Source organism: Acanthopagrus latus, chromosome 23 (assembly GCF_904848185.1).
Source record: "Acanthopagrus latus isolate v.2019 chromosome 23, fAcaLat1.1, whole genome shotgun sequence".
Taxonomy (NCBI): Eukaryota; Metazoa; Chordata; class Actinopteri; order Spariformes; family Sparidae; genus Acanthopagrus; species Acanthopagrus latus.
In genome coordinates this window covers 8,345,986-8,358,985 of record NC_051061.1, presented here as the reverse complement: position 1 = coordinate 8,358,985, position 13,000 = coordinate 8,345,986, and the positions used below count along the sequence as shown (strand labels likewise).

The 13,000-nt window shown below is 42.5% G+C and overlaps 1 protein-coding gene across 2 annotated transcripts in view; it reads left to right on the top strand.

Moving 5' to 3' along the window:
• Positions 1 to 13,000, top strand: part of LOC119014168 (protein kinase C beta type-like) — a 111,608-nt gene that overhangs the window by 6,018 nt on the left and 92,590 nt on the right. For both annotated transcript variants that reach the window (XM_037089124.1, XM_037089123.1), the window contains exon 3: positions 582 to 613. In XM_037089124.1, coding sequence (XP_036945019.1) covers positions 582 to 613 — 32 coding nt within the window. The remainder of the gene's footprint in view (positions 1 to 581; positions 614 to 13,000) is intronic.

Genomic DNA, 13,000 nt, shown 5'->3' with positions numbered 1-13,000 from the left:
TCTATTTGTAGCCACAATATGAAAATGAGCAGGGCTGAATGGGAGTTCAAGCATGTGTGCGCGCGTGTGTGTATGCGCACCTGCAAGCATCCCAGCATTCTCCGTATACCATCGACTGGGTGTGGTTGCCCATTGTGCCCCGGGGGCAGCTGCAGCCCTGCCCGACAGAGCAGTATGCGCGAGTGCACGGGTGGGGGTGTTTGCGGAACTAGAGTTGACCTCAGAGCTCGCGGTGTCACCCTTTTCGCATAATAATCGAACTGCCCGGCCTGGCCCAGCCCGGCCCGCCTGCATACCTCAGGGCGTTTGTGTTTTAATTTTGCGCTCTCCTGGATAGAAAGCTGTAGCACTGCACACACATGGCAGACAGTATCTGACCTTTCTCTCCACACAGAATGTCTTGAGGCGAAGAGAAAGGTTTTTTCAGAACTCCTCCAAGTTATTTCTTTGTCTGTGTGCATGTGTGTGCGTGTGTGTGTGTGTGTGTGTGTGTGAGGGTGAGAGAATATAATGTACGTTCAACACACACGTCTGTGCCTGTACAATGTTCAACCTGTTCTGTGTGTATGTTTTCTCCACAGGGGTTTTGGAAAGCAGGGATTCCAGTGTCAAGGTAGGTGGATTAAATGCTTTAACACACACACACACACACACACACACACACACACACACACACACACACACACACACACACACACACACACACACACACACACACACACACTTTCAGGTGATGCTCCATATCTAAATGATTGGATATTTACTGTCGCCTCAACCTTTTCCTTTGTAGTAAGGTCAATCTCATTCTCTGTCATCTTTTAAGTCTCCATTCTTCCTCACCTTTGTCATTCCCTTCCACTACTTGCTCCTTTTCTACCTCTGCTATCTTCCTTGTTCCATCCCTCTTACTTTCTTCCCTTTATCCTCATCTTTTTTCTCCCTTTCTTCTTCAGTTCCTCTCAAGTGAATGCTAAGAGTTCTGAGCTCTTTGTTTAGGATCCAGAAGTCACAAAAACATGAACGACTATGGGCTAAAAACTTCACTCAGTTTCACAATGAGGGTCTGCCATTGTTTATTCATTCATGTTGTCATATCATAAGTGGGTTTTAATGAATATCATTTCCAAAGCTCAGATCTTGGCTCAAAACCTCACTTACTTGACAGGCCAATCAACCTCATCCTCCTGTGTGCAATTCCTCCAAAGCATAGGAGTTATAAAAAAAACTCTCCTCAGGAATATCACCAAGCTCTTACTCCAGTTAAATGAATACTGGCGAAAATAAAGAGCTGACTTCCTTCAGGGTAAAACATACGTGTTAGATCGTAGAGAAGGGATTCTGTAAATGCAGCTGTGGATTTAGCTTTTCATGTGAATGGAACTGTCAAAAGTTAGTGGTAAAAGTGTCTGTGAGAAAACGTATCATGTAGCAGAGGCAAGTCTGGAAGCTCAGGCAAGGCCTTCTGTGCTTTATTCATGTTGGAGTGTTCTGTAGGTGTAGATTCAAGTATGGATAGTAGGAAGGAGACCAAGGATGTGGAGGGAAGTGACTCAGCATGAACACTCCTAGGCGTACGATCAAAACTGTATTTTAAAAGAAAAAACAGTAAAAAAAGTAAAATGTATAATAAGACAAATAGCAGACAAAATTAACTTGACACTAGTAGAGATGATAAGGCTGCAAAGAGAATGACATGGTAAAGAATTTGGTATCTAATGTGGCTTGTTTTACCACTAAACTGCTCAATTTTAAGATATAATTTAAGGATATGCACACAAATTCTGGCAAGTACAGCAGTTGCAGTGCAGAGGTTAAAGGTGCTGTATGTAAGAATTGGCCATCTGTCGAATTGATACTCAAAATACATCGTGGGCAGCATATCACCTCATATGATCACCATATGCTAACTTAATGCAGCTAGTTGCTGTAATAACTGTTTGTGCAGTTTTGTTGAGTCACATCTTGATGTACAAAGTGTTCAAAGGCTAGCTGGTTAGCATGCTAACTTCAACAGATAGCTCTGCACAGTCAAAAGCATCAGTACTGTTATTTCTCCACTTTCTATTGACAAGTTTGTTTAATTTTGAAATGTTGTAAGCTAAAATGGTTACACATTGCACCTTTAAAGTTTGTTCTCTCTACACCAGCTCATAAAGTGCGCTGTGGCGGGAACTTCCTGTGATGATAAGTGGCATCTGATTTCATTGCTCTCGCTAGTTTCATGTACACAGAAAAAGACTGAGGAAGCTCGACTCTGTACTTGGTGCGATCTGATACGCCACGCTAATGAAAAATACTACATCTGCTTTGCTTTCTTCCTGTCCCTCATCCATCCTTCTCCGCACAGCAATCGGTTTTGCGGGAGTGGCCACAGGAAGTAACAGAAGCTATCAGAGAAACATATCCAGCTGACAGAAATGCAGTGGTTCTTTAGGCTATGTTTTTTTTGTTTTTTTTTTAATGAATTTGCTTGAAGTCTATGTTTTTTCACTTAACAGCCAACTGGATGTGTTCAAGGTTTTTTCACGTCTCCTAGCAACAGTGAAATATTCAGACACATTTACTGTCTATATGCTGTAGGATGGAAGAGGTGCTGTTCAACACAGCAGTGGGTTCGCTGGTAATTAACCTGTGTGCGTGTAACAGGTCAATGGTGTCCTTTAGGTGAAGCATCCGCTGCACGGTAGAGACCCTCTGTGCCTGTAGAGGAAAGGGTTAGAGGTACCTATGTAGTCTTAAGGAAGAGGGCACCCGTAGAGGGACTGATGCACGAAGGAGGAATGATTTTTACATCTAAAATGTCAAATCTCTCTCCAGTCGGCACCCAAAATAACTTAGAACGCATAATGTGTCTGTGTTTGAGTGATGGACTTAGCACTTAGCAACAGTTTGCAGTTACTTTCTTTCGTCAGGCGTGCGTGTGTGTGTGTGTCCTGAGTTTCTCTCCGACCCATTTGTTGGTCTGGGGCAGGGTATCATTTCCCTAGAGCTCAGGGAGAAAGGGAATTCCTCTGCAAGGTCACACACACACACACACACACACACACACACACACACACACACACACACACACACACACACAAACAAACACATGCGCACACATATACACACACAAAGTCACATCACATTTGCAGAACTAAATGGAATATTGTCATATATGCAGCATTATATATTGAGGTGAATGACAACATGAGTATGTGAGTATAGATAGAAAATGAAAGCTCTTCATTGTATATCAAATAATCCAGTCAGAATATGAGATGAGTAGCGTTCACGGCCTGTCAAATAACGTGTATGCGACAGTCTATTGTGAGTGTGTCAGTGCCATAACTGTCCCAGATGATGTTTATGGATTGTTTTCTTCACTTGCGTCCTGACTTAAATCCCAATGTTATCTTCCGCTGATCTCTCTGAAATCATATTTTTTTTATCTTTCTTTTCCTTCTTCATTGCTTCTCTTTTTGACCCTCTGATGGCTCTGACCTTTGACCCCCTCCAAAAAACTGATACTTTTTATGTCATGATTAGGCCTGACCATTGAAAAAATGACCACAACTGCACGTTTGTGCTATTGTTGGCCTGCATAGTTTCAGATGACTTGCAGAGCAAATGTTTACAGGCTCAACAAAGCTAGGCTTCATCAGCAGTATTCAACATTGTGATGTTTGTTCCTCTTAGTCTTCACTCTGCCTCGTCACAGGTGAAAAAAGGAAGTTAGATTTGCCTTGATAAATTTGATATCTTTTCCAGTTTTTAACACAGTAATATGGATAGACAATGCTTTACAGTAAAAATTAAAGAAGACAATCAATCCAAGCAACACGCTATAGATTCAGCAGGGGAGGAGGAGGAGGAGGAGGAGGGTGGGGTGCTGGGTGGAGGATCGGCACCCCTAACAGTCTTTAACAGGTTTCAGAGCAGCAGCAGCAGCTTGTGGTTGTGTGTGTGCCTCAGAAGGATGTGGTGTAGATAGTTGTGTTGTCACTGTTTCAGACTTGAGCTGACGTTGTTTAGATCTCCTGACAGTCAGCTAATGTGACACAAATAACTTCTTATTTGTTCTTCCTCAACTATGAGCAATGAATTGCTCGTAGCATTTCAGTAGTGATGAAATGTAGCTAAGCACAAGTGCTTTAGTGCTGTATTTAAGTACATTTCTGCAGTACTTGTACTTTACTCGAGTATTTCCATTTTCCCCTGCTTGGCGCTTCCATGCCATTACATTTAGGTGGCATATATTCTACTTTTTACTCCACTGCATTATTTGGATAACTTCAGATACTAGTTAGATCTGATAATCAGCCTGGCCCCCGAATATATACAATAACACATTTAACTACTAGAGCAAATTTAGATACTTTAAGACTTTAGGTCAAGTACCGTATTCATGCAGCTAACATTCACTTTTACCCAAGATATAGTTTTAACATGATGTCTTTACTTTTACTAGTATTAATATGATTTTTTAAAAATTTATTTTGATCTAATTTTGAATTGTGATCAGACACGGATCAGTATCTGCTGTTAAGAGAACATGCTGTACAGTTCACAATTCAAAAATAATTTTAAAGTGGCAACTTCCCCGAATCTATCTGAAGAACAAAACTAAACATGCCAAACGAAAAATTCTACAAACAAAAAAAATGAAAGTGTAGTTATGAGTTTTTATACGTTTATAATATCAAATGATAACTTCGCTCACAGTCACCTCCACTTCATGCCCTTTTTCCCTCTTTGCCTTTTCATTGGTGAGAAAAGGGAATGAATGCTGCACATGAAGGAGACAGACAAGCTGGGCTGTTTGGATGGTGGTCTGCACAGTCTGTTGCAGTGAGGCTGGTTTTGGAAATTGTACAGAGCATTTTCACAACTTTGTGATATTTCATAGACTAAACGATGAATTGATTAACTGTGAAAATTACTGAAGAGGTTAAGCAATCATAGAGCTAATCGTTGTTGCAGTTCTGTTTTGCATATTGTGTAACTGTACAGCTGCTGGTCGGAGCAGGTCACTGCCTTCGTGCTGTTGTAGCTGTAAACAGTAAACTGTAATGCCTCAGTGGGATTCTGATGTTTAGTTTTCCATATACTAGAAGCAGTGTAGGACTCAAAGGGCTGGAACATTATGTAATGTGGTGTATCAAAGATGTGTGTGTGTGTGTGTGTGTGTGTGTGTGTGTGTGTGTGTGTGTGTGTGTGTGTGTGTGTGTGTGTGTGTGTGTGTGTGTGTGTGTGTGTGTGTGTGTGTGAGTTTTGATAATATTTCAAACTTCTTAGGCGTTTGGAAATTGTGTGTGCACGTGCTTAATGTTCCATTTAATGAGTGGGTAAGCGCTTATTTCCTTAATGGCTGTGCAGAACTGCGTGCACTCTAATGCCCCCACGTGATTGGAGTGTGTTAATAATGAGTTGGGTTTCAGCGTGTAACAGGCCGTCGAGTGTCCTCCACTGTCTCCACACAGACTTAATGGACAAATTATCCCTTTAGAGAGCTTGAGAGGGACGGTGGGATTGGTGGTGGTGGGGGGGAATACTGAGTGGCAGGAAGTGTGAAAAACAGGGCAAACAAGGAGGGGAGAGACAGGGAGTATCACATTAAGATGCCTGGAAAGATGAAAAAGAAGGATGGTGAGATGAGAGATGAGAAGGAAGGAGGGAGAGGCACAGGAAGGTGGAGAGAAGGAGTGGGGGTGGAATTCATGGAGGGAGCAGGGTGAGACAAAAGGGGGGAGAAAGTGAGTGGGAAGGGTGTAGGAAGGAGCGGAGGATTACGTGTGTTTTCCTCGAAAGGAAAGTAGGAAAAAAAAACTACAAGATATACATCCTTCGAAAGCAAAAACAATAAAGTGCAGTCTTATAGCAAGATGGAATATTAAAAGGACGTTCAGTATAGTGAGGAGCAAGAGAATGTAGGGTAGAACAGGGGTTAAAAAAAGGAAATGATGAAAAGAGAGATTGAGGAAGGGCAGAAATTGAAGACATGGCTCAGTGATATATCTATAATGTATTCAACCCACTATCCTATTCAGCAACCTAAATATAATCCTTTTATAGTGTATATGAGGTCTTGTTGTGCATACTGTAGCATGCTGTGCTGTCGCTAATGACGCCACCAAGACAACCCGCGGTTGCGATTTTAACAAATGTTTGATTCCTGTTCTGCCCAAAAAATTCAAGTGGTATCTTCCTGCAGGCAGAGGACAATTACTGTGCATGTATTTCAAAAAAGAAGTGGAATGGATTTAACAAGGCAGATGGTTTGAAAGTGAATGAGAAAGGTATGCTGGAATGACACTCGAGCATGAGAGGTGGTGGGTGAGAAAATGGACATAGAAGAAGAAGAAGAGGTAGCAAAAAGGCGAGAGAGGAGAGATAAAATGGTGTAGGCATGGGGTGTAGATTGCACCTAAAACGAGCCCATAAAGGTGTTGCTTGCTGCAGCTATTAGCGCTCTTCAAAAGGAGAAATGTATGTATTTATAAAGAGCACTGTTCGAGAGCTCTGTTCAAGCGTCCCCTCTGACTGATGCCGTCTTTTGTGTCCGGGTTTAAGCGAAAACGTGTCTTGCTGCTGTTGGGCACCGTGCCCGTGTAAAGCTCCGCTGGATTGAAATCACATGTTTCCTGCCTTCTCATGAGCCTGCTCAGGTTCAAATGAGTTAGTGAACCTTTGCAAACATCTGTGTCTGTTGGCGGTGCCGAAACGGCAGCTCAGGTGCTACTGCAACTCCAACCTGTGTGGGCGAGAGGTCTCCGGATCCAGAACCTGCCTCCCACACACGTGCACGCGTGCGCGCACACACACACACACACAGACGGATCACGCAAATGCATGCATGAAACCAAATGGGAGTTCATGCATGAAGACATGAAAAGCAGAGAAACACAGAGCTGATGCTGAGGTGTGTCACTGAGATATCGCAGCAAAGGGAAATGGATGAAAACATATCTGACTCAGTCACCTAGTCTTTTGTGTTTCCACCTCCTTTTACGCTCTTTGTTTCCCCGATTTCTATTGATCCACCACTGTCACTCGCTCTTTCTTTTCTATATTGTTTTCTCTGTTCCTCACCTTCACCCCTTACTGTCCAGCTCTCCGTTCTTCCCTGCTTTCTTTCCATATCTCGTCTCCCCCTTCCCGTCGTTCTCAGTATATCTCCCTCCTTGTTCTTCATACTCCCCCTGTCTTCCACCCGTTCCTCCGGCTCCCCACTTCTCCCTCCACCTCCCTCTCTCTATCTCTCCATCTCCCCCTCTTTCTCTCTAGTGGCTGCGTGTTGGAAGCTGTGGGCTTTGATGCTTTTATAAATAGCCCAAGTGTTCCACTGAGAGCACCACCAAATGGGATGGATGGATAGATGGATAGATGGATGGGGGAGTGGAGAGGGGGATGGGAGAGGAGGGAGGGCTGAGTGTGTAGGTGTGAAGGGAGAACATTGAAAAGCGCCGGGAAAAAAAAAACAGCAAAAGGATTAAAAAGCGACAGAGGCAGACAGAGATGCTTATTGGAAGCATTGATTGGAGAATAAAGATCTGAAAAACCGTGGGGGGGTTCTCAATCGATTGGCCCCTCAGAAATTCAGTCAAAACATACCTTCACTGTGTCTATTTCTGTGTCGTAAATCATTAAATAAGAAGCAGTTTGCTGCTCAACATGAAAACTGGCATTCCCTGCAAGTGATAGACTGAGCTGTGCCTCCTGCATTTGCATCATCAGGCTTGCTTATCGGAAAGGAGAACACTTCATAGGTGTGAAATGATGGACTGTGTTTTGCTGAACGTGTGGAGTATGGAGTGTGAGACCCCGAGTTGTGCAGAGTGTCATTAGCATGACATTTTTTTCTTAACTGACAGCTCTCCTCGTCACGTGGTCCCACTGCTCTTTTTAGAGACTCGTCCACCTTTTGCAAACATAGCTCTGTCAAGAAGCTGTCAATCCTAATGATATCCTCATTGTAAAGGAAGCCACGACGGCAGCGCTCTGTTGCTGTGCTAATGCCACACTGGGATTTTGAGCTTAATGCTAACATCAGCATGCTAACAACATGCTCATAATGACCTTGCTAACCCGCCTATGTTGAGCAGGTGTAATGTTTGCCATCTCAGTTAGCATTTTAGCATGCTAGGCACTAGTGATGTTAAAAGTATCGAAATATCGATTAATAACGAAATAGAATATTCAAAACCATTTCAGCCAGTTTTTCTCCTCTCCTCTCTTGACACATGCACCGCTGTAGTGTCAACATAGTCCCACTTCCTCCTCCAGAAGTAATGGAGATACTATATTGCTTAACACACAGTACACCAGCCTTATTATCTTAATTTTTGATAGAAATCGAAAATGTTATTCCCTGAATGTTGTGGCAATAAGTACAGAATTTTTTCAGCCAACATTGTCAGTAGCATGTTTCAAACAAGTTGGGGCAGGAGCAACACAGGGGATGTTGTGGAGTGATCCAAAAACACCTGTTTGGAACATTCCACAAGTAGACAGGTTCCTAAGTCACAGGTGATGGTATCATGATAGGGTATAAAAGGGACATCCTTGAAAAGATCAAGTGTTCATACCTTGAGGAAAGTTGGAGGGAAACATGCAGTAGGTGATTTGAGGGCAGACCAGAGAGGACACTGGTTAGCAAAATGACCAAAATATGTCCCTCTTATTAACCTGCCACCTAGATCTCCGTATTTGGACCCACACCTGTAAATGTCACATTTATTGAGAATCATTCTAATATGACATTTTTATCAGGCGCAGCTTTTCTAGCCTTTATGACACTAGTGGCCACAGGAAATTCACAGAGAAATTGCATGTGTTGGCAATCAGTCGTGTGATGCCACTCGGCCAATCAGATCTATATATTGCATTAAGCCTTGTGATTTGAGTCAGACAGTTGTACGCACAGTCGAGAGATGAGAGAAGAGAGAGAGCTGTTGGAAAAAAAATAGACATGTACACATATGGCACTTAACCATAACAGAAGTCAGAAATGATGATGAAATTCTCTCTGACTTTTGCAGGTCTGTCAGTTTCCTCAGTGTTCTGTCAGTTTCATCTTGGATCAACATTGTCTGGAGAGGCGAAAAGAGAGGAGAGGGCGCTTGTTAGGAATGAATGTTAACACAAAATTAAACATGACAACCCATATAATAGTTGTTGAGACATTTCAGTAAACTCAACAGATGTCAACTTCATGCTTGCGCTTGAGGAAATGTCAGGGGATCAGCAAAGTCATAGGGATTCGTCACCCGGGCACCGTGAATGTCCCTGCGAAATTTCACGGCAATCCACGTAACACTTCATGAGATCACCTTCCTGCTAACACGGCTAAAAATACGGTTTCACTAAAACCTGTGTCACACAAACGCTCACTGTAGCAGCACAACCTTTAATTTTTTTTTTTCTTCTTTAAGTTTATGATTATTTCCAGTGAATCACTGACCTCATCCAAATACTTTGTCAAGGACATTATCTTAGCCTCTTCAAGAGTTCGTGTTATTGTGCCGTCTTTCATGCCACTGTGGTGTGTATAACAGCTCTGATAGAGAGGCCTCAGCCGGCTTATTGATGGGGCCAAAAATATTGCAGCATTATAGTGTATTGATTTTTCCTACATTCCCCGGGTGCTTTTCAGACACAACAAACTTACATCCTAAACAGCTCACGCCACACGGCAACATAGGATGAATCATATGTTTTAAGTGGGAAGGCTCGCTCTGATTATTACGAGTGGAGGCGACTCGTGCCGCTCCACCCATTCGAAGCTCTGAATGCGATGCCGCAATTTGAAAAGAGGAATTCAAGGAGTGGAATTAATCTGTCAAATTTAAGGTCAAACCCATTTTAATTCCTGCACGCAAAGTTATGCAGTGCTAAGAAAAATGCTGATTAAAAATGCAGCGTACCACTGTAGGACTGAAGCGACCGGTCCTGTTTGCTTCGTTTACAGTTGGAACTAAACATGCAGGCAAAATGAGACTCTGTTATGGCTTTGTTTATAGTTTATCTGACAGTCATGCTAAAGTAACACCCAGTGTGTTTCCTGCCATGACTGCTTCCTCTTCTCAGTTTAATGTGGAGGGTGTTAAAGAGCTGTCGTGTGTGTGTGTATCTGTCAGTGTGTGTGCATGTTTGAGAGCGGCCCTAATGTGAGAGACTGTGCATATGTGCGCATGCCTCCTTCAGTATACTGCCACAGAAAAGTGAGCGAGAGGGTGAAGCAGCCGATGTTAAAACAGGAGCTGTCACCAAGGTGGCTATCTGATGCATCTGTGTGTGTGTGTGTTTGTGTGCTTGTTATTCCACAGGTGTTTGTTTGTGTGTGTGTGTGCGCGCGCGGGTGCACGCGTGACAAAGTCTAATTTTACCTGTCAATGAGGGCCAGCTCCTTTTGCTCCGATCTACTTTCACACATCTGAGGACTCCGATCACTTAGAGTGTGTTTGTTTGTGTGCGTGCGCTTGTACTCACTTTCAGTTACACATGGACACACTATCTCCTTCAGGGCCTTGCTCGTCCTTGCCGCTGACATTTGCGGCAATAGTACACCCGTTGCTACGGTGATACTGTGGAGAGATATCGGGACGGATCGGACGGCCAATGTGGGTCAAGCTTATTTGACATCACAGCCTACAGACACACACATAAACCAAAAAAAGATTGGACACTAGCACTTGTAGCTAAAAATGGACTTTTCCCCCACTGATTGACAAATTAAGAAACATGTAATTTATCACAGATGTCACGTGTTCTGTCTAAATTGACAAACTTGAAAACAAGATGAATGTCCAATCTCAGTGTCCCCCCTGAGGCCTTAAGCCCTGAGTCCTCAAAGACTTTGCTGATGTTACCTGGTAAGGGTTTGAGTGAGAGAGTCTGCAAGGAGCTGAAATGGTTTACAATTGACCCTATAGGACTTCATATTTTATGTTTCAAAATATATGTCTTTTGAATAGAAACAAAAAAAGGTACACATACATACAAATAGAGACATAGAGGCAGAGGCTTCGGGAAATAAGTTCCATAATGTTTGAAAAGCTTATTACTCTTTTTGTTCAGTAAACGGAGGGATTTAAGTAGAGAATCAGTTGTAGAAGAAAATGTCTGATCTTAAGCAACAATTTAGAAAATGTTTGTTTGTGAATAAGAACATGAAGATAAAGATGTTCCTTTATTGATCCCCCTTGGGAGAAATTTGCTCAGCAGCTGGATTTTGCACCTGTGGTCAGTAGTGTAGTAGGTGTATAGGCAAACAAACAAACAGCAACCACAAGACCGTTATTCACTGTGGGAAGTTATTGGAATAAAGATTTTCTCTTCCCCACAAATGTAATAAATTCCTGCAAACGTAATAGTTATTACATCTGTGTGAAACTGCGTGTTACGTTTGTAGCAGGCAGCAGCTATTACGTTTGTGAAAAATATATTACATTTGTGGGTTTATTACATTAAATGCTGCAGATTTGTATTATGTTTGTGGTTTATTAAGTTTGTGGATATTATTACATTGGTGGGCGTTACAGAGGCACAAGTGTTTTGAGCTAATTGTTAACAATGATAAATCGAATTAGGACTGCAATTAAAGCCCCTGTTGGGTAGATGGTTGATTTTCTCATTTTCTCATCTCATTCCCAATTTGTCAAAAACTGACGCTTTCGGATGGCGACCGACCCAACCTACAATTTCAGTGTCAGTGTTGCGATCTGGAGCTTCAACGATTATTTTCATTATTGGTCAATCTCCCGATTATCATTATTTTTACAGGTGTAATGTTCCTCATGTTCACGGCCTTTGCTTTCATCGAATATGGGCTTGGTAATGACACTGCATAGACAGTGGATTCATCCCGAGGGCATGATGATTAGCTGTACTTCATTTAAAGGATATCCTAGCAATAGGCCTTTTGATGGACACACTGACAGAGCAATGGTCTAGAAAGTTACGATTGAATTCTGTGACATAGACAAAAAACACTTGAAATATTCCTTAAATAGGAAAGTGCGGCCATGTGAGTCATTTTAAAAGGAACCTACAGTGTTTAGACAATCAACCTTCAGTAGTCTCCAGCCTTTATAGTTACCCTCTATCTGTCAGATAGAGGTAACAACTCTTTAGTATTTAAGAGGATCGTGACATTGCAGAGTTTCAGCTCATTAAACCAATGTCCTGTTGGCTGTTGACATTTTTGTACCACAGTACCAAATGAACAGGTGCTAACTCATTGTGAATCTGTGTCAGTCCCAGAGAGTGCCATCATCTATACTTAACTCTGTCAATAGCTGCCTCCCTACAGCACAGACGGGAAATGGCTCATTGTGCCTGTGGCTGCTGGATTGGTGGCAGCCACCAGCCACCATGACCAGTGACCCGGCATCGTTACAGTTTCTATGAGGAGGGTGTGGACAGTTCTGACAGCAGCACAGGGGCTGTAGTGCTGTTTTATTGCTTGAAGTAAACATTTCTTTTATTACTTCTTTACACTGTGAGTTGTGTCAACACTGCACTAGTTCAACAGAATCACTCTGGAATTAATAACCTGGGCTGTCCTCGATGTAAGCCCTGTTTGGAACTGATGTATGAAGCAAGTCAGTGACAACGATAGCTGACATGTACAACACTTTGATCTCTGCCATTAGAAATCCAAGCAGAAAAGGAATTTTACTCGGAATCAGCCTGATAAGGGTTAGGGTTAGGAATGATTGTGATGCAGATGTCAATAGATGGGAGGTCTAGAGTGAGGGGAGATTGTAAAATAAAAAAAAAAGTCCTGTTGATACACCTAGGTGACCCCTCCGAGTAAAGTATATGTGTGGAAAACACTGGAGTTTTATATGGAATTAGATACTGATATTTGGGGTTTTTTCATTTGAGCCGAGGTGCACCTGACGAGTAGGGCAAAAGCGCACACTCATCTCATCTCTGGTTCAGACAAGCTTATGTATGATACACAACTTGTGTCTGTGCAGTACTTTTGTAGCTTCAGCTGAATCTCTATTTTGCT